General features: G+C 40.8%; 1 protein-coding gene across 1 annotated transcript; it reads left to right on the top strand.

Moving 5' to 3' along the window:
- The first annotated feature begins 379 nt into the window (after window positions 1-379).
- SHISA5 (shisa family member 5) lies at window positions 380-23,532 on the top strand. Its single transcript, XM_014953552.1, has 6 exons — window positions 380-481; window positions 4,613-4,781; window positions 5,160-5,288; window positions 18,815-18,930; window positions 20,037-20,252; window positions 22,173-23,532. Exons 1-6 carry the CDS (start codon window positions 430-432, stop codon window positions 22,250-22,252), a joined length of 762 nt encoding a protein of 253 aa, XP_014809038.1. The 5' UTR covers window positions 380-429; the 3' UTR covers window positions 22,253-23,532.
- Window positions 23,533-23,890: the final 358 nt, after the last annotated feature.

Raw genomic sequence — 23,890 nt, 5'->3', positions numbered from 1 at the left:
GACTGGCTGTTCTCATGGCGTCGTGGTGGGCCGCCCTCAGCCTCCTTTGCCTGCTGCTGGCCGCCGGTAAGCTTCGCAGGGAGCCTGTGTGTGGCCACAGCTCTTTGGCCAGCTCCATTCGAGTTTTGAGTGAGATTCACTTTTCTGTCATTCTGTGAACTGGGTAATGGGGAATGCCCTTTGACTATTGTAGAAGCACCAAGCGGGGGCTCCAGCTGAGGATCCAGGTGTACAGGTGCTAGGGCAAGTCAGGCCACGAAGGAGGCTCCGCTGAGAGCCCAACCTCGGCTCGGCTCGGCTCGGCTCGGCTCGGCTCGGCTCGGCTCGGCTCGGCCCTCCGCCGCCTCAGCACTCTCCCGCTCATTTAGTGCTCCCCGCCCTACCCCCGGCTCCTCCCCCCGCCTGCCCCGCGGTGGACTGGCTGTTCTCATGGCGTCGTGGTGGGCCGCCCTCAGCCTCCTTTGCCTGCTGCTGGCCGCCGGTAAGCGCGGGGCGGTCGCTGAGGGGCGGGGGGTGTCGGGGTGGTCCCCATCCTCAAGGAGGACGGGCGGACGGGCTCCGGCGGCGCCTTCTGAGGCGGCTTTGGGGTCTCCTGCCGGCCTCCTCCGGGGCTGCGTCCCATCGGAGAGCTCGTTCCAAAGCCCCCGGGCCACATGAGAGTGGGGGAGAGGAGGGATATGGGGACGAATTGGATTCCCTAAGAGAAAAGTTGCGCTGAAAGTGAGGTAAGTTTGTGTTGATACCGGTGTACGTTGTTAGGCAGCAGCGATTAGTGCCTCAGGAATGACTGTGTGGACCCCCCTAATGAGTACTGCCTGCCGGTAAACCCAAGGTAGGACCACTGGAGAAACAATTTACCACAAAGTGGCTCCTGATTGCTCTTGGTGCCTCATTAAAAGCCTTCACCTTTTCATCCACGATGCAGTAAGTTTTAGTCTTTTAGGGCAACGTAATATATAAACTCATTTGATAGTTGAGTTCATATATAGCTATCAGATGCTAACACTGATAATTGGAGGTATTTTTCAGCAGCCCTGTCTATAACTATCTTGTTATTGTGCTTAAAGGATGGGGCATGTGGCCTTCCCAAACGTTGTCATGTGATGGGAAAAAGCAGATGTGGTCGTAGGTGAAGTCTCAGAAAAGGAGAAGCTCTCTCGATATTGTATGCATCAGTGGCATCACTTCTGCTGGATCAGATTCTGCAGAGACGCGGGCAGGAAAGGTCAATGTGATCTTTAGTGGATCTGCAAGAGGACATTTAACTTGGTCAGAGTAATAAAGGGTCACAGTTTGTCTGAGCATGGCAGAAATTATTAGAATTTTCTCTGAAGGTACTTTGAAGCATGAGCACCAGAAACTTGTCTGGAGAACAAGTCATGCGAGGAGAGGCTGAGGGAACTGAGCATGTTTAGTTTGGAGAAGGCTCAGGGGAGACCTCATTGCCCTCTGCAATTACTTGAAAGGAGGGTGTAGGGAGGTGGGTATTGGCCTCTTCTCCCAAGGGAATAATGACGGGACCAGAGGAAATGATCTAAAGTTGCAGCAGGGAAGGTTTAGATTAGATATTAAGAAGAATTACTTTAGTGAGAGGATGGTCAGGCACTGGAACAGCCTGCCCAGGGAGGTGGTGGAGTCACCATCCCTGGAGGTATTTAAAAAATGTGTAGACCTGGCTCTTCAGGGCATGCTCTAGTGCCTGAGATTATTGATTTGGGGGTGGGTGTGGTGTGGTGGGGTGTTGTATTTTGTGGGTTTTTTTTTTGTTGTTTGGTTGTTGTTTTTTTTAAGGTTGGACTCAATGATCTCAGAGGTCCCTTCCAACCATGGTGATTCTGTGAAAAAGGGTTCTTTAAGCTGGCTCACAGTGACAGTGCTACAGCAGTAACTGTGTGCAAGCTGGCCTTGAATAAATGGGCTCAGAAGTTAAAAGTTTTCTTGCTGGAATTTACTAAAAGTTTTCTTACTGGGGAATTTCAGTGGGAATAGTTTAGCTGCTCTGCTCTTGAGGTGGAAGTTGATCAGTTTGATAAAGGGTTGTTGTGGTATTGGTAGTGTGAAATTGCCAGGCTGCTGTTTGCAGAATAAGACAATCCCCTCAGTAGCAGGTACACTGAAACAGGAGGTCACTCCTGCCTCCCTCAGCCTTAGCCCTTGCTTTGTGCTGGGTTGGGTGTGTGTACACTGGACCTTTTCTGAGGTGATTCAAATCTTACCTCACCAAAAAACCTGGCAGCAAACCAACTGGGGGGAAAAAATGTTCCGCAAGGCCTTAAGTGACTGTCTGATCTGCTGGTGAATTGGTTGAGGAAGAGTCTCATGGGTGCCACAGCTGATGGAAGAAGAGGGAAAGAACAAAGTAGAGGAGCCAAATTCTTTGGTTTTGGTGTGCTTGGCTCTTGCCAGCTCAGCTGCGGCACCTGAGAACTGGCCTAGACCTTTGGTTTCCTTTGTTATTTTATTGTGCTGCAGTAGGGCAGTTGTGAGATGGAGAGAGTAGTTTTGTTGGTTGCTCTGTTTCGTTTGTAATTTCACAAGGTATTTTTGGAATTAGTTTAGCTACCTATCATTTCCTTATTGGTGATACAGGGGAGCAGAGAGTTGTCAGGTGACGTTGTTGTCCCAAAGTGGGGTTGTTTACCCAGTGTGCAGATGCCAATATACACGCAGAGTAGAGGCATTATCTATTTATTTGATTTCTGCAGAGATGGGTGCTAGGTGGTAATCCACAAAGTTAGCACGCTGGCCTAAAAACCCTTAGGAGTATTTATATGGTTCAAAACGCAGGAATACACACCTTTAATTATAATCATTGTTAGTATCTTATTTTTACAATTTCTGTTGGTTAGTACAGTCTCTCACTTTCATTTAAAGTTACAAGGTCCTTTAATCAATGTGCACGTGCCCCAGTACCAGGGGGGAGGGGGGTAGTCCAATTCAGTCTCTAATTGAGTTGGTGATCCGGTCTCCCACTGTGACCTTTACCTTTCTTCCAGTTACTGCAAATTTGTGTTGACTTCATGCCTTGTCCAGGAGTTGTCTGGTTTTTAGCCGGTTTCGGTGCCTCTTGTGGGCTGTTCCTTATTATCAGCCTTCTGTTCTTCTTCAAGGGTATATTCATTGGCAAGGCATTTATTGTTTATACCAAGTATCTGGTTTCACAGGGATTTGTGACCTTTTTACAGCTCTTTAGTCTTACCTAGTGAGAGATTCTACCTTGTGAAATGTATTTCACCTTTTTAAAAGCATATTCTACATTCTGAAAGTACATCAATATTACATGTCTGCAGAGGAAAAAAATTGGTGACCAGGCATAAGCATGCATGCGCGTTAGTAGAAGTGCTGGGATATTGGTGTTGATACAGAAGGTCCTCTTTGCCTGTGCTTAATGAACCTCACATTTAACCCTTAGATTGTTGGTTTGGTTTTTTTTTTTTCTTTTTAATGTTGGCTGAAATATTCAGGTATGTCTTGGTGCCAGAGAATCAAGACTGAGTTTTCAAATGGCAAAATCAGTTCAAATACTCCAGGAAATACCCCTCCCTTTTCGTCTGAGGGAAACGTGATTTGTTGTCTTTGCCTCTTATTTGCTTTCTCTGAACAACTACACCTGAAGTAATTTGATTGGATGGAGTCTGGTTTAGGAGCAAACTGTCAGGGTATGATCTTGTTTATGTGATAGGAAGGAAAATGGGAAAGAGGAGCCTGCTGACTGCAGCATTTGTCACTGAAGACTGTTACTTCTGCTAAGGATTCTTCTTGAGAAATGCTTTTTGCTTAAGCTTCAAGAAATATTTGTGACAGTTGGAAGCTTTTAATGTGCCATTCTTACATTGCAGTCATTCAGGCTTGAGAGGGTAGAGAGAGAAAACAGGCAGTACATTAAGGGATGTGTCTGCCCAATGCAATGCTGAAAAGCATGGGATGTCTCCTAAGAAATCCATCCTGGTACACCAACATCTCCATTTTTTCCTTACCATTCTAGCTGCACCGGTTGATGCTTGCAGTGGGAAGATGTCACTTGACGGATTTTGGTCCTAGGAATCACTGTTTTATGACATCTGTTTTATGCCATGGATTAACAGGATTAGAATTTTTTGTGAAGTAAGCAAAGCAACAGGTAGAAACAACTAAGTCAGGTGGAAGTTCAAATCTATCGTCAATGCAGTTATGTTGCATCTTTCACATCAAGTCAAATATCTAGAAAAATTTAACATTTTCTTCTAACTGGTCTTGGGGCTTGTTTTTGAACAGATCTGGCTAGTCATGTTGCTCTTTGAGTCTTTACAGTAGTTTGGTAGCTACTAGCAGAGGTAGTGAGGAGAGTCTCACCAGACAGAGCATCTCAGAAGTATATTTGCGTGCAATTTCATCCTTTATGTATGTGTGAGCGCTTGAGAAGAGCTACCTGACGGAGACGAGATACTTTGTGTGCAAGGAGTAAGTATTTGCCTTTGCTGTACTATGAAGGCAATAATTGATTTTTGTAAAACCTAACCAAAATACTTGAAACGTATTTAAACGTTAACCTAGGTGGGCTGGTCAGTAGGAGAAAGAGACTTTATATGATCCTTTCTTTAGTTACTAACTATTGGATTTTAACTTTTTGCAGTTTTGGGTGAGGAATGTCAGGCATACACTGATCATCTTGGCAAGGCACAACCTGCAAAATCCTGTCCCTACTACTGCTGTGGGAATTGCCTGATTCGATACTGTTGCTCTAACGCGGTCTTAAAATTTGATGAAGAAAAACAACTTCCGTGTGATCTGCTTTATAGAAGGTATGAGGCAAACTGAATGTACACAGCAGGTTATAATACTATCATCAAATGACAAAAATACATGTTTAAAGCGTATTTAATGATTAAAAACTTACAAAGGGACCTTTCAGCTCTCTATCTGGCTCTGTTAGGCATCTGTGTTAATGCTCGTAACTTAACTGTAAGATGGGAGCAATTAAGTGGACAAATTGATGATGAACTGATGTGTGTTTTCTTGAGCATTTTCAAATACTTTTACCCTATTTAATTTTTCTTTGAGGATGACAACATTAATCTCTCTCTTTTTAGTGTCCATTACCTTTCGTAAGGATTTGGAACTTAACCAGGTACTGGAATAAGTCATAAATTCAATTTTTGACATGAATTCTCTTAATACAGGATCTCAAGCAACGAAAATTACATGCAGATTTTTTCGGGCCCTGATGATTACATGACCTCTGTCTCAAACATCGTTAAGGACATACAGTCCTTAAGAGACAACCATCTTTATGTTGATTCCGGCCCCAGGTAAGCCACGCAAAGTCTCAGCTTTTAAAATTATATCTATTCAGAGGTTCTTCATTGTGGAATCGATACATGCCAGCAGCCCTCAAACTCTGTGTATGTGTCAGAATATCTGAAGAAGCAGAGATGGGGTGAAGAGGTTAGATCCTGTTGTTTAGGCCAAAATGATTGATGTATGTCGTACTCCGCGTTCTTGCTGCTGAACGGGAATTAGCACACTTGCTGTGGGCCCTTTGATACTGATGGGTTAAGTCCATAGTAGCTGCTTTTGTTGGAAGCATCTCCTTGCTTTTTAGCATCACTGGCACTTAGAAATGGAAATACCAATTAAAAACCATTTCAGTCTTGGGTGAAATAAATTGGTTTAAGTTCGTGCGTCACATTGGTGATGACAAGAGTCCTGCTGTAGAACGCTTCTGTTTTTCATAGCGTGGAAGACTACGAAGGGAGGAGAAGGGTTAATTCCGAGCTGTGAATATTTGATACATCTGCGCGAGGTTAAATAATTAATCCTCCCGCCACCACGGAGAGGACGGGGAGGGGACTCGAACCCGCGGTAGCCCCCAGCCATGCTACCCGCGCCTTTAAGGGGGCGGGGCGAAGCCCGCATCGTGTCACCTATAGGTGCGTCTTTTCCGCATCCTGCAGGCGGTGGGAAGGGATCGGGGGGGCGGGTGGGTGGTGGTGAATGAACCTCCGGGATCTTCCGCCTCTTTTTGACCCGATGGTCTCCCACAAGGAAAGGGTTGCTGTGACACATGTTCCGGAGGAGGGGGTGCCTCCTCCTCTCCGCTGGGCTGACGGAGCTCTCTTACCTACCTCCCAAGTGCGTGGTTCAAGCACTGCAGGCGTGAGCCGCGTCTTGTCATCAGCCTTCACTCTTGATGCGTTTTTAGTCGTAGGATATGAAAAACAAACCCAAACAAACATTTCCCACCTTTGGAGCTGCAGAGATATTGAATCTGCTGCAGTAATAAAGGTTAAATATAAAGAATGCAATAAATTTATTTTTTTCCCATGCCAGCAAGCATAGTTATAAAAAAATCACAGAAAATGAAATAATCTAGTCTGTTAAGAAAGAAACAAAACCAAAAAAACCCATGCACGATTGTTAAAGAAATGCAGCCAAGGCCAGCAGTCCACAAGGGTGCATTTGTGAAGAACAGAAAACATTTAGGAAGTAGCAACTAAGTTGCATTGATTATCTTTGTTTTCAGCTATGGAATGGCTAAAAAGAGAGAATCATTGATGTATCACCTTGAGAAAATGGGTCATTAATGGCTTCTCTTTTTTCCTTTCAATTACATTGCAGCTTTGAAAAAATAAGGTGGTGTGCAGAGGCCTAGACTTAACATCAAACTTACTTTCTGGTTAGGCAATTTTAATAGAAAGGTGGTAATTATTCACAGAAATATTGCCCTTGAAAAGCCACTTGGATGTGACTCCAGAGGAAAAATCACATCCTGAGAACTTTCCAAAGTGGTTAATGGCTTCAGGTGCCTGATTTTAGGCTGTTTCAACATTGGGAATGAAAGTGAGTAGGACTTGACCTGACTGCAGTGAGAGGGACACCAAGCAGTTTTTCTGTTTCATTACAGATTTTGCCCAGGTTTTTGTCTAGTATGTGGGGTTTGTTTGTGGGTTTTTTTGTTTGTTTGCTTGTTTGGTTTTTTATCACCTTGAGAAAATGGGTCAATAATGGCTTCTCTTTTTTCCTTTCAATTACATTGCAGCTTTGAAAAAATAAGGTGGCGTGCAGAGGCCTAGACTTAACATCAAACTTACTTTCTGGTTAGGCAATTTTAATAGAAAGGTGGTAATTATTCACAGAAATATTGCCCTTGAAAAGCCACTTGGATGTGACTCCAGAGGAAAAATCACATCCTGAGAACTTTCCAAAGTGGTTAATGGCTTCAGGTGCCTGATTTTAGGCTGTTTCAACATTGGGAATGAAAGTGAGTAGGACTTGACCTGACTGCAGTGAGAGGGACACCAAGCAGTTTTTCTGTTTCATTACAGATTTTGCCCAGGTTTTTGTCTAGTATGTGGGGTTTGTTTGTGGGTTTTTTTGTTTGTTTTTTTTTTGTTTGTTTGTTTGGTGTTTTTTTTTAACTAAGCAGTAAGCTGTATTCCTTCTGGAAGAGGTGTCCCTGGTTTCTGCCTGCAAGGTGTGTTCCACCGTCTCCCTCCATGCCAATTTCTTTTTAAAGATTAATTTTACATTGTTTCTCGGTGGCTATGTTTATTTAATACTTTACTGTGTGGAGAGGAGGGCTGATGTCAGTTGAGATATTTCTTTGTATATCCAGCAAGATGAGCACAGTCCTTAAACGGTCAGTTTAAACATTCTTTACACAGGAAGAGAGCCAACAAAGAACAACTTCTTTGGTGCCCTGTTCTTTCTCTTGAGTCGCAAATGCTACCTTTGAGTCTGCCCTTCAAAAGGAGGAGATGATGGTTTCCTGGTATTAAGGGTCAGAAAACATTTAGTTCCTCATTCTTGCAGCGAGCTTACTCCTAGTTCAAGTTACCACTCTGGCACGTTGCTCGTAAATCCTGGCTTTTTAAGAGAATTTCACCTCTCTGAGGGCTTGTCGCAAACTGTGTGAGGACTTGCCACTGCTCTGAGTGCACTGGGATGTCCCTTGTCCCTGCTTGGAGAACCTGACACAGGCTGTAATTCTGTGGACAGTGTTAGGGAAGGATTAGGGGTGGTATGTATGTTCTTCCTGGTTTTTGTCTAACTGAGGAGTTTTTAGTTTCTTTGTGCTTTTGCTTTTTTTTTATTTTTGCTTTCTTTATTCTGAGGTATTCTGCAGAAGAAGAATTCCACAAGCAAATCACCATGCTTTTAATAGGTTTCTTTTAATTAGTATCCTTTAATGTTAATATCTTTCAGTATTTAATATTGTGTATCAAGTGCAGGGGTGCAAGGCACTTTGGGCAACCCAATGAAGTGCAGTTCATGTCCTATAGTGCTCCTTTGGACATTTTAAGGACAATAAATGACATTTCCTTTGGAGCACCTTAATAATTTAATTTCAAGTGACTGAGAGCATTCTGCTTCCCAGAACTCTGCATTTGGAGGCAAACGTAAGCTTTTTAGGAAAAGCATAAAAGTCAGCGTTAACTCAGATTCAGGCTTTTCCATTGTTGATCAACCCTTAAAAGACCATTCGGAGCTCTTAGGTCAGAGTGTAGGCATTGGTTTTATACCAATAAACTTGTTAAATTTGCCACATTTTTTCTTTTTTTTTTCTTGTAAGGTGACCATACAAATTTCTACAATTTCTACTCCTAGTTCTACGATTTTTGCTGGGGAATGCATTGTAGCAAGGATTTACTGCTGGGTGATGTTTCACTTTTTTTTTTCCTTTTAATTGAATTACTGAGTTTTCCCCTGCTGTGCTCTGGTTTCAAAGATGGATTGCAAGTAGTAAGGTTAATTTAGTTGGTTTTTCTCCCCCTTTCATTCTGCAGAATGTAGCAAGAAACTGTGCAAAAAGCAGAGCACTGATTCACTGGAACCACAGTTGTCATAATTTGCATTGGTGACATGGTTATTTAGCCTTGGTATGCCAATTTTCCAACAGTGACCCTTACTGGAAAAGGAAATTAGATGACTCACATCCACAATTCAGCTAATTGTGAAGTATTTGAGCGCTTAAGGAGGCGGGTCAATTCAGAACATCTGTATCAGAGTTACAGAAGAAAATAATGTAGTTCAGGCAACCGATGTCAGTCTTTCTAAATGGAAACAAAACTTCAATTTGTTTTTGTACACAGTTAATTGGACTCTGTTTCTGAATTAGTTTCTGCCTTGAAGTTGCAGCAGGCTGTGTAACAGATACAGTAATTCTCGAGCCCTAATGCTTGAGAAAAGGCTGTTCATCCTTATGGGATGAGAAGAGGGAGGCAGAATGGGAGTCTCCCTGGGAAGCTTCAGCTGGCAGAGACAGAACAGCCTTGTTAGGCTGGGGATGCACTCACTCGGGTTTTGTGTTTTCTTGTGTCTCAGTTCTCCTTTTGTGAGGTGGAGTAAATCCATGTCATTCTGCCTGACTTTGATTGAAATGCAGCATCTGCAATAGTCTGCGTGCGTAACTTGGGAAAACCAGTACATTTCTAACTGTGGAAGATGCGATTACCCTAATTTGCTGTGTCTCAATTTAGGTGTTTTTAAGCACATGCTTTCTCCATAGACAAGGTAAAAAATACTGTGATGTTGAACTATATCCCATTTCTCCTCCCCATCACTATCAGGGACTTCAGTTCACTCTTTACTATGTATTTGGATGCTCCAGCATATGTAATAGACTGCCAATGATAGGAAAATAAATTAGGAAGATTATTCATTGGGAAAGAACTTCTAGAAATGTAAGTGGTCTCTAGTTAATGAGCAGAGGATTTATATTCCAGTACTGGTCTTCATATTTTCTATAATAAATAAGTTAAACTGCATACAGAGCCTGTTGTGTAATGCTTGTATTCAGACACGGGCTAATCTTACAGGGAATGTAAGCTTCTTGTCTAGAAACAACTGAGATTTGGATTTGAAGCTATTTAAAAAAAATGTTCTAAGCTTTTTACTAGCCTGGGAAGTAAATATAAGCTTGCACAATTTGTAACTGTAACTTGCATCCTAGAGCATTCGGGTTTGCGTTCACTGTATTCTCAATCAAGAAGCTACTTGGAGCTGACAGCACAGTTGTGAGTTGCTGATTCCTCAGCTCAGTGGGCTTAATGCTCTTGCAGGTTCATTTACTCTGAAACCAAGATGGAAGGAGAGCTTGAAAAATGCTGTTCTGACTCAAGAGGCTCTTTCCTGGCAAAAAAAAAACCAAGATGACTTGGCCTAAACATGCAAAGGCACAGTGAGATTAATCACTTGGATTACATTTAGGAGTTCATTTTTCTGTGGGTGTGTACTTCATGGACATGTGCTTACTAGGGTACAGTGTTCCCTCTTCTAGCTCTGTGGTCTCTGCTGTACCTATACACAGTGTACCTCTGAAGACAGTAAATTTTTAACACACAACGGTCCTTGTGTGTTAAAGGGTAGGCTAAAAGACAGAGAATCCTTCCTTGAAAATGTGATTAAAAGACCAGGATTGTTATTTAGTAGGATCTATGAAAGTTTTAGTTGGATCTGTATGGGTTCCAAAACTAGCTCCAACTCTGCTGTTTAATATACTTCCATCAAATATCCATGGCCTGAGGTGTAGCCAGATGTATTTGTGATAGATTGTGTTGTAGATGTATTATGGGAGGAGGACAATAGATGTACTGTTATGGAAGGAGAAGAATGTCCTTAAATTGCCTAGCTTTTTAAATTACAATTGTCGTGTCTTCTGTGCAATGAACTAATTACTAATTTCAGAAAATATGTAATTGTGCCAATATTGGTCTTTTGACAAAGTCTATTTTTATTGAAAACATTTTCTACCATTCGTTTTTAATGTGGTAGCACTCTCCATGTTTTGCTAGCATGATCTCTGGCTCTCAATTCCATTGGGGTGTAAACTTAAAAACCTGTATTTTTTTTTTGGTTATGGAAGGAACCAGTTGTCAAAGTCACTTTCGTGGCTTTTTTTGATGAAGGTCTTGTTAATGATGAATACCAGTTAAAAGGAGAAGTAGTGGTTGGCCAGATGTGACCTCTCCTGCAGGGGTCCGTTCTTATCTGTGCGGGGTTGGATTTCCCTCGATGATCCTCATTGCTCTGGATGAGTAATCCTTTTCCCGAAGAGAAGGGGGAGTGAGGCAGCATGTCAGCTCATAGTAGTGTAGGATAATTAACTTAGCTAATTTAAACTTTGCTCCTGCCTGAACACAGTGCTTCTATCCCTGTGATGACGTATGGGTAATGGGGGTAGAGAAAAAGAAGTGTTGCGTGGAGCAGCTGGATTATATGGTGAGCAAAGCCGGTGGGTGTAACCTAGTCTAAACTTCCTTTGATTGCAGTTTCAGTGTGTTTGGCAAGTCAGACACCGTGTTGCAATTTGCCAGAAAAAAATCCTTTTTAAAAAATTTTACTTAAAACTTTAACTCTTCAGCCAAGTTAGTTTCTAATTAGTCGCTTAAATCTGCTTTCTAGTATTAGTATGGTATTGGCAGTAGCAAATTAATAATATTGCAGTTGTTGTTTATGTGGGGGAAATTTTCTGGGGTACTTTTTCTTTTTCAGTTAAACTTGTTCTATTAATTCAGTTAACCATTTCAGAAAAATCCCTTCGATTGCCTTTATCTTGGTCCCAAACTTTAATGGGGGGGGAGGGGATAGCATGGTTGAGCTGGGACCTTAATGGTAGCAGGTAAGCTGACTGACTTGTTTGCCTTAAATATCTCTGCCTCTAATCAATCTCCATTCTCTTTTTGTCACTAAAGGAATATTTTATTTTTCATCTGTAGAAGGAAGTGGTCTGTATTGTGTTTAAGGACAGTTTTTATGCTGAGGGTCCAATGGACTTCTCTGAAACTGTCTTGTGACGTCCATGAAGCTGCTGTGTTAATTCTTGCCCTGTTGGTGAAAGACTTTAGTCTCTCTGAATGCAGCTCCCTCTTCTCCCCTTGTTGTTGCACGCATATTTTTAACGTGGCAGTTACCTATAGCAATTATTCTCAAAAGTCTACAAAGTGTAGAATAGCAGATTTCCTGGGAAACCTCCCTGGAAAAATGTATTTTTAGCATGCATTACAAACGAATTTCTGTAAATAGGCATATTTAGTCTTAAGTGAACTGTTTATAGACCAAAAAGAGATGCTTGTATACATCTTCCATAATAACCTGTTGGATCCGGGTGTCAGATGTCTGAGTAAAACCACAAACTCCAGGAAGTTCCCTCCCTGCTACTTTCTCATATGGGCTGTTTAAGAACTTGTTGTGCTAAACCTGTTACATGTTACTTAAAAAAAAAAAATGAGAAGTTAGTGTCGTCTAAAAAAGTAGTAATTAACTTTACTTCCAGTAGGTCTTTGTGATTTAATTAAAGTTCATTATTTTGGGCTTAAAGTAACCCACATCAGCTTCCTATTTGACCAAATAGAAGAAGGCCCCATTCAGTACATATTTAGCAAACTTTTTCTCAAAAGACTCTTGCATTCTTTTTCGAGAGCACTTTTGCAGTTGCAGGGCTTGCTGGCTCACCGTGGTGTTATTGCTGTTGCTTTAGTCTTGGTTCTCATGCCGGAGCTGGTTTGGCTGATGTGAAGGGTCACTGGGCTGCTCAGCTATGTGGGTTTCTCCTGACTTTGAGGACGTAGCTGAGGGTTGTTTAGACTGCAGGTAAGCAGAGGTGTCCCAGCTTCAGGGGGCTCCTGCTGTGAACTTTTCTCTTTTGGGGGGTACCTAGAAAGAACCATGGAAAGTTGTGAGAAGTTTTAGTGGCTTTCAGTGGGAGCTAATAGTTTAGCTGTGCTAAAATAAGCTGGTTGGTGTGTCAAGTGTTAGTAATCATGCTAATATTTTCCTGTGAGTATTAATCTCACAGGAGTTTGCTTTTTGTATAATAGTTAATGGGGTTTTTTGAGTCTCCAGCGAAGTGGTTCTTATGTTTTGAATCTTCATGCTAAAAAAATTAAACTGAGGAAGTCTGTTGTTTGTAAAGTTGTAAAACCTAATCCCTCTGAAAGACTCATGGGAAGTCTTATTGCTTTTTCTTTAAAAAAAAAATAGGAAAATAAAGGATAAACTTTTCTGCTAAGCTAGAGAAACTAGCTAGAAACTGCTAGAGGCAGTATGCAGCATTGTATGGCTGCAACTAAAATGTTGGATTTAGTAGAGCATCTTAGTCTGGGGATTTGTTTGGTCATGCCTTATACTAGAGTCAGGGCAAGTCTGGACATTTACCATTCTGACACATTTCTGGGAACTCTGTACTTTTCTGGAGCAGTAAGGAACGATATGTGTGTACTCAATTTTTTTAGACTTTCAGGAATTGCCTAAATTATCTTCTGAAGTCTTTCCAGACCACCCTGTGTTACAGCCATAACTCAGTATTTGCAAATGTTTGTTTTTAAAAGCAGCCATGCTTTTGAAAAGGACCCTGCCAACATGTTTCTTGTAGCATGGAACAAATCTTGGAATAGATTAAAACTTGCAAAATAAATAGGCTGCTTAAACTAATTTTTCAGAACTAAGCGGTTCTGTTGTTCATTTGGGTATTTTTTTTTTAAAGATAGGAGTTGCAGTGTGTCCAGTGTCATGAATACAAAAACCTTCTTTATAGCAGGACTTAAAGTGTTTCCAGCTTATGTGATTCAAGCTATTAATGAGATTTAAAATTATGTTTATTGGAATTGAAACGTGGCTATGTTAAAAGCCCTTAAATATGGTTAAAGAATTTCACATTTTCTTTCACTTCAGTGTTTAAAATTGATGTCTTGGATATGGACAAAAATTGCCTTGAGAATTAACTTCTGCAAATAGTGCTATTTAGAGCCCCGGTTTGATTCTCCAATTTTAATGTGTCCATTCTTCCTCATCCAGTACTGAAATGGGTAAAACAGGCACTAATCCCATAACTCCCTTTATGTGAACTGATACATGCTTTGAGTAATTAGAAAACTTTAAAGGTAAGGTGGGTCGGTGAGGTATGCTCATTACTTAAGCAATTTAATGCTTTCCAAAGGTGAGAGAACATGAGTAGAATAGGAGTAGGGTGAGGAAGGAGAGAGGTGGTGGTAGGAAAGGGACAGGGAGTCGTCCCTTCATACTTACTTTCCTGTGGATTTTATGAGAAGTTGGAATTTAACATTGCAGCAGTAAAATTGCTGTTAGGTTTGGTTTTGTTCTCTATTTTGTTTTCTATTAAATTATTGGCAAAAGTTAGCTTTTATGTGAAGAGAAAGAAGCAGGAAATGGCAGTGAATGAGCTCAAGCTGTTTATAACAGTGTGTGCTTTATTTAGAGACTATGGTATCTATAATGTGGGAGTCTGGAAACCCATGCTCAAACTGTGACGCCAGCAGAGTGTTCTGATGGGCGCTGTGGCCACCCTGACTTCTGTGCTCTGACGTTTGTTTGCAGAATGCAGGGGGTAAGGTGTGGGTTTCTTGTTTGGTTTCTGTTTGATTATTTTTTTTTCTTGATTAACCATTCAGTGGAAGAATCTTTAAGCTACAATCTCTCATGTCTGTTCTTTTTCATTTTCATGTGCAAGGTCCCGCACCTGGGTTGGGGCAATCCCAAGCACAAATACAGGCTGGGCAGAGATTGGATTTAGAGCAGCCCTGGGGAGAAGGAGTTGGGGGTCTTGGTTGATGAGAAGCTCAACATGAGCTGGCAGTGTGCGCTGGCAGCCCAGAAAGCCAACCACATCCTGGGCTGCATCAAAAGAAGCGTGGCTAGCAGGTCACAGGAGGTGATTCTGCCCCTTTGCTCTGGTGAGACCCCACCTGGAGTACTGTGTCCAGCTCTGGGACCCCAACATCAGAAGGACGTGGACCTGTTGGAGCAAGTCCAGAAGAGACCACAGAGATGCTACGAGGGCTGGAGGGCTCTACTGTGAGGACAGGCTGAGAGAGTTGAGGTGTTCAGGCTGGAGAAGAGAAGGCTCTTAGAGTCCTTTCCAGTCCTTACAGGACTACGGGAAAGATGGGGAGGGACTCTTGATCAGGGAGTGAAGTGATGGGGAATAATGGTTTTAAACTGAAAGAGGAGAAATTTAGATTAGACACTAGAAAGAAATCCTTTACTGTGAGGGTGGTGAGACACTGGAACATGAAGCCCAGAGAAGCTGTAGATGCTCCATCTCAGGAGGGGTTCAAGGCCAGGTTGGATAGGGCTTTGAGCAATCTGGTCTTGTGGAGGTGTCCCTGCCCAGGGCAGGGGGGTTGGAACTTGATGGTCTTTAAGGTCCCTTCCAACCCAAACCATTCTATGATTCTACAATTACTGAACATTCAGAAGAGGAGTGCTTCAGGGCAGTACTCCTTGGGCATGAAAAAGACAGACGTTATTTCAGTAAGGTAGCACCTGACCATTCAGATATTCCAAAAGAGTGTTGCTAGTTTTGATTATCAATAGAAATTGTTAGAAAACCAGTATTTTTGAAGAGCTCTGCTGTGTAAAGAGGGTGTTGTTGCAGCACATTGCAAGTTGATAGCACATGCTGTTTTGTTTTCTCTAAGTGTCCCGCTACCTTCTGCTCTTTCAAGACATTAGTTGTGCACGATCCCAAGCACTGGCAGGAGAATTAAGCTTCTGCTGTAAAATAGGTGATAAAAATGCCCGCAGTAATTCAGTTGCGTACAGTCCTTAAAAAAAACCTCTGTGTAGAACTCCTGTCTGTTGTTTCACTCACTGGGCTGTTTCTGAAGGCTTATAATTTTGGTCTGTAGTAACGACATGATACTTCAGTGGGTAGAACTGAATCACAGTGTTTACACAGACACACACACACAGAACCACACTTTAAAGTGTGTATGCCTGACACACCTATACTTAAAATACATGTCTCCATTTAGCTCTTTAAAAGTTGTATGCAAAACATCATCATGGTTGTGTCATTTTAGCAAAAACACAGACAAATGATGAAGATGCAGTGTTTGTCTCAGCTGGGTGAAAATAAGGATGTGGTGGGGTTTTTTGCCTGAGCTTTGCTTGTGTCACTTTCCTTATTAGAGCTAGTAAATATGCAATGAGGTATGTGCTTCAGTGAGCAGAAAACTTTATTACAAATAAGCAAGTGGAGCCCATGCTTCAAACTGCCCGGTGTTTATCTGTTGGTGGCCAGCTTGGCTGCAGATCGGGTTGTGCTGTTTTCTCTCTTGCCATATCTGAACTGAATTTGGTCGTGAAAGATAAGGGCTCTCTGCCAGTTTCCTGCTGTGCTGGTTAGCTGTGTTTGATTTTGCCCAGCCTTTGCTAAAGTTCGAAGAAGTTCATTGTCATGTAGAAGTGAAGAATTCTAGTTATCTTTGTCAGGCCTGATCTCTTTCCTTGACACAAGAATTCCTTTCCTTGGCATAGTTCACTAGCAAAAAACCTTTTTCCTTCTTTAGTGGGGAAAAAGCCCCAGGAAGAACTCTTCCAGAAGACTCTTTTCCTTTGTTATCTCTGCTAATATTGTTTGGCAGTAATTGTGTGCAATGGAAATGTTAACTTCCCTAGTGAGAGAGGTTTCTCAGGGTTGATACAGAAGTGAGAACGAGAGCAAGGAAAATACCAATGGGACTCCACAAGTAGCAGTAATTGTAGTTAACATTTGTTGTCATGCCATTCTAGAGGTGTCCATAGTTTGTCCCAGTCATTCATGCTGTTTCTTGTGAATGTTGCAATCAGACGGTCAAGTCTAATGTATGAATCCATTGTGCAGACTTCTCTCTTTTTCTTCTCCAGTGTATATATGAATTTATATTACAAGTGTACAGTAAAGACCCAGTATAATTAATCTAAATCCACAGGTTGCTCTTAAATCTAATGTATTTCCACATACGCAAGTATTCAACTTGTGTTTTCTAACTTGATATAGTTTGCTGTTGGCCTCAAGGACAGGAGGCAGCCTGTGTTTCAGGATGTGGTGTCGTTGTGCACGTTTATCTTCCTTTTTTTTCTTTCTTCCCATCCCTCATCCTCCCCAAAACTGCATTTATATTTTTCTTTTTATAGCAGGCTTGAAAGAAATGGGATTTTTTGGGTGGAGACGAGCTGTGAACTTACTGTGCTGAAGTGAAACTAATGCTCAGGAGAAGGATGGGGGAGCACTTAAAAGCGGCGTGGTTAGGAAAGCACTTGCATGTGCAAGTCAGCATGTGAAAAACATTCTGTAAAGGTGCAAATGAATGTGACAAAGCATGCATGCGTCTTTACATTTTGCAGCTGTGTTGCAATCATGGGTTTGCTTTCCTGGCGGTGTGTCTGACACGGCTTCTGTGACTCCAGGAGGCTGCAGCAGCCGCTGCGCGCCGTTTCCTGTGGAAATGCTTAGGTGCAGTGACCACATAGGCAGTCTGCGGTGTTAGATTTAGTACTTGAGGAGAAAATCTGTAGTGTTATATTTAGTACTTTGCAAAATCAGTGCACAAGTTAGATACAGAAAGATAAAATTGTTGTTCAGATTCTTGAAAGAGATTTGATCCAAGCTTTTTTCTTATAGCTGTTGCAGAAACAGAATAAAATTGATGGAACCTCTCTTTGGAACGGAAAAATGTGTTTTAAATTGAACCTGTTTTATTTGTGAATGCGTATGTTCAGCATCCAGCTTACTGAGGGGCTAAGTTGCTCTAGAAGACTGAGGTGAGGTATTCCAAATTTGGGCTAGGAAGAGAGTGCTTTGTGTTTTTTTGGTTTTTTTTTGTTTTTTTTAAAAAACCCATCAGTGATTTAAACTTCCAGTGTCGTTTCATTGATAGTCAAAAACATTTTTCACATCTGATGGCTGTTTGGTAGCCAAGCGAAAATCGATGGAGGTTCTGGAGATGTGTCATTTCACTTAAAGCTGTTAACAGGAAATTGAGCAGGAAAAAAGCTAGAGTTCTGTAGCCAAAATCTCTCCAAAGAAGCAAAAACAGGATGGATGTAAAACCAGCTCTCTACTCAGTATTTTTGAGCCTGTTGTCCATTAAAACTGACTTCCTGCAATTGTTCCCCAAACTGATACATGTTGCATTCTTTTAAGAAATAAAAATGCTGGAGACTTTGGCTTCTGTGGAAGAAGGGCTTTATTCATTTCAGACAGTAGGAAGCAAATCATGTGAATTAACACTTAAAAGGGAATTGTGACAAGGGCATTTAATGCTTTACAGTGTTACTTTTTCTTCCCTGTGTGGTAAACAGAACTTATATACAGTTGTTTCTGGAAGCTTTACCCCTGACTCCATCATTTGGTACATGTCACAGAGGTAAAGCTGGTGTAATATTTGGCCTTCCCATGCTAGATTTTGGTGGTTTAGGCAGTGTTTCTGTCTCCCATGACATAGCACAACGTACTTGCCATTGCAGTAAAGTTGGCAGAATTTCAGATCTTCCAAACCATGTGAAATGTGGCTTCTGAAACAACTGTTCATAAATGCCAAGGAACCTGTCAAGAATTTCCAGTATGGAGAAGTCTGCTTGGTACTGAGATTGGGCCTGGGAGATCTTACGAATGTGGGAAAAACTTGCTGTCACCCCAAAGTCTGGGGTTATCTGGTTCTGACGTGCCTACCTGGGTGTTCAGAGCAGCCGAAGTAATGCTTGGAAAATTAAGTCATCAACCCAGTGATTTTGTAACCTTATCACTGAAACCTTTTGGAATACATAATAGGGACACACAGTTGCACTAAAGTATCAAGAATCACAGTTACACTAAAATGAGAGGGGCCAAACACTCGCATTGGGCCCTTTCCATGTACAGGGGAGCGTGTTCTGTGATGGGGGTTGATCGGCTTCCACTGGCCAAATCTTCCCATTTCTTATTCAAATGCATGAAGCAATAAGAGTAACAGATTAGAGGAGGAACAGTGTGTTTGCTACAGAACCTTAGGTTGAAAAGTAATAAATCTGCGTGAAAATACTCTTACTACTTCTGGTGGTATCTTTCTTGCAGTTTTGGAACCCTTGTTGCGATTGGAGTTACTGTTTGTGCAGTGATTATAATTACTATTATTCTATGCCTCACCTGTTCCTGTTGCTGTTTGTATAAAGCATGTCGAAGACCAAGGCGTAAGTACCTGTATATTTATTTTCTTTTTCACATCTCTGAACATGACTTTATTTTATATATTTTTTTTTCCCCTTGAAAAATTTTTTCCCTATAAAAGGTGAAAATAATCTTGCCTTACCTCTCTGCTACAAAAGTTGCAATATGTAAACATTAAAAACAAACATTTAAGCTGTTTCAGAATGTGAAGTTGCAGGGAGATGTTTTGGAATATTTTCTAAGCATTTAGAAGTTCTCTTTCCCCACCACACCCCATGTGTGGATTTAGGGATTTTTTGGGGGTTGTGGTGTGGGGTTTTTTGTTTGGTTTGGAGTTTTTGTTTGGTTTGGTTTATTTAGGTAAGCAGGGGATAGAATGATTTTTTTTACCTGTCTTTTAAAAATATACCCGAAAAATACACCAAATGCCCAGGACTGCAACAGTGCAATCTTAAACAAAGCCTATAATAGTAGCATAAAGAGGAAGGAAATTTTGAAAACAGATTATTGCAGTTTATTAGGAAGTGGTGTTAATCCCATATTCCAGTAAGAGAGAGGAAGCAATGATCCAACATTAGCTCCTACAAAAATCAATGACTTAACAGTCAGCCAAATACACATTATTTGGAGAAAGATGTGTTAACATGTCAGTGTATTAGTGTGTAGACAATGTACAAAAGGAAACTCTTTTGAGCAATCATGGTAGGAAGCTCCTTACCTAATAAAGGAGATCTTTATCACCTTAATCCTTAAAAACAGATCACATTTAGAAATTTGCAGGTTTTCCAGTCTCATACTGAATGATAGATAACTTGGCTGCAGGACTGAGTTCCTGGATTTTGAAGAGTCTGAGAAAAAAATTCTTTGTTCTTTGTGGTTGAGCAACAAGGAGATAAGTTGGCTGCTGTCCCAGTACATGAAGGCTCTCATTACCACTGAGATCAATGGAAGGATATTTTGAGGCATGCATTTCTAAATCTTTTGTGGAACTTCGGAAGTGAAATTACCCAGATTTTGAAGTGAGAAACTGATCTTAAGAGAGAATGTTTTTTACACTGCTGTTGTTGGCTGTCCCAGGTGATCTCCTAGAACCACCAGCACTAACCACATTCCTTTTGCTTGTTTATAGCTGTTGTGACCACCACTTCCACTACAGTGGTTCACTCTCCCTATCCCCAACAACAAGGAGTGCCACCCAACTACCCAGTAGCCCCGTATCAAGGATATCAGCCTGTGGCTATCCAGCCACAACCGGGGATGCCGGTAGCACCATACCCTGTACAGTATCCCCCCCCTTACCCCATGCAGCCATCAGGACCCCCAGCTTATCATGAAACGGTGGCAGGTAAGGCAATGCTGAGTGTTTCTTCATCTCTTAAATAGCTAAAGACACAGTGGGGGTGGAATCAATCTCATATTACTTACATTTAATATTTTCTGTGACTATATTAATGTAAATGTAAACAACTTATGTAAAATTCAAGTGGTGGTGGATGCTGTAATTCACTCTTACTGAAGTTTCCCTATCACCATTTCTATGTTAAGTATTGCAAGAGGAGGTGTTAACTGGAACTGTATTGACAAAGTTTGGTGGTATGTGGGACTATCGGTGGATCCAGTAGAATTTTTTACTAATTCAGTTGAAATTTCATATTAAAATCAAAGTCCAATTAACATATGTATAGTAATTGAGTGTGCGTGCTCTTTCTGATCTAGTATTTGCTAGATGTTTTAATGTATACACAGATGGCATTTTCTAGTAATTCATTGCTGTTTATAGAATAACAAGCCTCTGATCAACTTCAGACAAGTTTGCCAAAGACCAGCAGTTCCAATTATCACAATCTTTTTTTTCTTCTGCTGTCCTTTCACAGCATTGTTTTCATGCACCTTTGGTGTTGTTACTACTAATTCCCACTTCTGCTGGTAATAACTGTTCTCTGAACAATTGGCTCCTGGCTCTTCAGAGAGGCCAAAACTAGACTGTTAGCTGTCCTAGGATCTTCAAGCTCTCTTACAAACCACACTGTTCATCCTTTTAAGTAACAAGCAAAGTACAGTCCTGAATAGCAGGAAATGCCCTTAGAAAGTAACTCTCTTGTGACAACTCAAATATAAAATGATTGTTCATGGTCTTAAGCATTTGCAAATCAGTTAGAAGTTGCACATTAACAATGTGCAAAACAGCCCTGCATGTAAAAACACTGACTTGGCAGGCCCTCTTCACTTTATTTTTGTATTGTTATCTCTGAAGAAGCTGTGGGCTTTATGGGATTACCCCAAAGTTCTTTGTTTTCATCTTTATCACGTGAGGGAGCCAATAAACTGGTTGTTTTGCTTCTCCTACACTCTGGTTTCTCAAACTGTTGCTGGTTTGTTAGTTATTAAAATACTTTTTCTCTGGGAAGATCTTGAAGCACTTTCTATGTTCCCAGCTAAGAAAAACCTCAAAATGAGAGCTCTTTACTTTATTTCTATTGTCTGTTAACCAAACCAAGGTGCAGTCTCTTATTTAGCTCGTGTAAGGGGGAGAATGCCTGCTCTGTCACCCGGGAGCCGAACCCACTCACTTTACAAGATCAGGGAACGATAACCACACTTGTGCCTTCAGGGATCTGATCAGGTGCTGTGTTATTTGAACTAACTCACGCTCCTCGGCAGACCTGAACTTGGAAGAAGCCACTTGAAAGCAGCTTGTCTCAGAGTACTAGGAATAAGGGTATTCTTCCGACTGATATGCATTTAGTATATATGTAAAACTCTTTAATGTTCTCGGTAGTGGTGGGACATTTTTTTCTCTTTTATTTTTAAGTTATCTGTGTGACACTTGACCAGGAAAGCATTCTTCCCGAAGGAATCCTAAAATGCTTTCTCAAGTCCTCTTGCCCAGTGGTTTTATTTTCACTTTTTGACATACAATCAGGTATATCCTGTTGTCTTGTTCATCTCTGACTTCCACTGGCTGCTTGTTTGGACCAGATCCATTCCTTTTTTTTTTTTTAAACTTTAAGGCTTGTGGCTACCACAATACTCATGTACACTCAAGCATCAAAAAATCCCCACAAGATCAAAAGTCTTTGTAATCTTACTTCTGAAATGTGGATACCTTATGAGCTAGAACAAACTGATCTCAAGTACAGTTAAGATGCCAGACAAGTTGAACCTCTTAATTATGTGCTCAAAACAGAAGTTGCCAATATAGATGTAGAATTCAGTATGTAAACTGTACAAACCTTTTTTTTTTTCTTGTGTTTTGCTTTTGCAGCTGGTGCTGGAGCACCTTACCCAGTCAGCCAGCCCCCATACAACCCTGCTTATGTGGATCCTCAGAAGCCCACCTATTGAAAAGATCTTCTACTATGTTTCTGCATACAAAACTTTTTAAAGTATAATTTGTGCTGTTTACACTGTGCAAGTATAGTATATTTTTCTGGAAGATAGCAAACTTTTGTCCAAGCAAAGTGAAAGTTAATTCATTATCTTTTTTTTTTTTTTAAATCTTTGAGTACAAGGAAGAAGTATTTTCTTGCAGTTGTTAATTTATACCTCAATCAAATCCAAAAAGAGATATTTTATTTCTATATACAATGAGAAAAGCATGAAGAAGGAATACTTTGGAAATAAGAACCACAATAACATTTGTTGTGCAATACTTTTGAAAGGAATATGAGCATTGTCAAACACCCAAAGCTGTAGCAATCTTTTGCACAGTATTAAAACATAAAAGCTTAATCTCCAAGAAACTACCTGATATATGTTATGTATGTTCTGCATGTTTCGGAGCTACTATTATTATTGTAGGTAAACTACAATGCAATACATTTCATTTACCATTCCAAAGGGAATTTTCCTTTTTTTAAACACATTTGCCTTCAGTAGAGCGTAGCAAACCACCTTTAATTGTGTTTGGAGAAGTTACATTTTTCTGTGCTAAATAGTATGAGTTCATCATTTCCTTGTTTTCTTTCCCAATTTTAAGGCTTAAGAACTGTGCCTTCTTTGGGTGTTTTCCCAGGCCATCTTAATTTATAGCTGGAAACTAACAACAAAACCAAACTCTCTGCCACTTCATAGAACAAATAAATCAAAAGCTGAAAATCGGAGAATTCTTCATAAAAACTATTAGACAAATATTTGTTGGACAAGCTTACTTAAGTCATATCTTGTTGATTATGTTTGGAAGGAAAATTGGCACCTTACTGAGATGCTAAGCAGAAGTACCTGCCAGTGTTCAGTCCTGCCTCATCATGGGCAGGGAATTTATTTTACAGGAGAGATGGGATATCAAGTAGATTGGGGTTTATCACTGTCTATCTCTACTGGGAGCCGTAAACAGCAGGAACCTGGGGATGACAGATCTTTATAAACTCAGTCTGCATTTGAAGAATAACATACGGGAGGGGGTTAAGAAATCCCAACCCAACACACAGTAGAGATTAACCTCCCTTTTGTCTTCAGCACTCCCATAAAGCTGAGCACAGAACAAGAAGTCAGGGAAAGGAGTGGTAGGATTTGGTCATAGAGGGGTAATGTGTTTTCATGTTTTTTTTTTTTTTCTTTTTTAGTGTCCTGTACAATTTTATCTTTTCTAGCATGGAAATAAAATTTGTTACTCCTCAGTGGAACTATCTAGTCTGTTCTATGTATCACTGTGATATAATTAGCAAAATAATTTTGACATATCTCATACACTGATTTTACTTTTTTAAAGAGGCCATTAAGCAATTTGTCCTGTGATTTTTATTTAGAGTGTATTACTGTTTGAAAACATTGATGGTGGCATTGTTTTACCTCATACAGATGGAAACTGCTGCTGTCAAAGCCAGCCTTATTTTTCTTCCTGAATTTTGAGTTTATTTCTGGGTTATTCTAAGTATTTTTTTTAAGAAAGTCTTCAGGGCATTTCAGAAGAAACTTATAAAAAGATTTTAGCATTAGGATTCATTACTGCCTATACCCTTCTGTTACACCTCTCTTATTAGA

Source organism: Calidris pugnax, unplaced genomic scaffold (genome assembly GCF_001431845.1).
Source record: "Calidris pugnax isolate Ruff unplaced genomic scaffold, ASM143184v1 scaffold247, whole genome shotgun sequence".
Classification (NCBI taxonomy): domain Eukaryota; kingdom Metazoa; phylum Chordata; class Aves; order Charadriiformes; family Scolopacidae; genus Calidris; species Calidris pugnax.
Note: the sequence above shows the minus strand (reverse complement) of the source record. Positions and strands in the feature narration are given on the sequence as shown.

What these genes read in the sequence shown, in the direction of transcription:
- SHISA5 (XM_014953552.1), top strand. Translation starts at nt 430, where the DNA reads ATGGCGTCGTGGTGGGCCGCCCTCAGCCTCCTTTGCCTGCTGCTGGCC. An exon ending in TGTGATCTGCTTTATAGAAG is followed by an intron (nt 4,782 to 5,159) that starts GTATGAGGCAAA and finishes CTCTTAATACAG; the next exon opens with GATCTCAAGCAACGAAAATT. An exon ending in TATGTTGATTCCGGCCCCAG is followed by an intron (nt 5,289 to 18,814) that starts GTAAGCCACGCA and finishes TCTTTCTTGCAG; the next exon opens with TTTTGGAACCCTTGTTGCGA.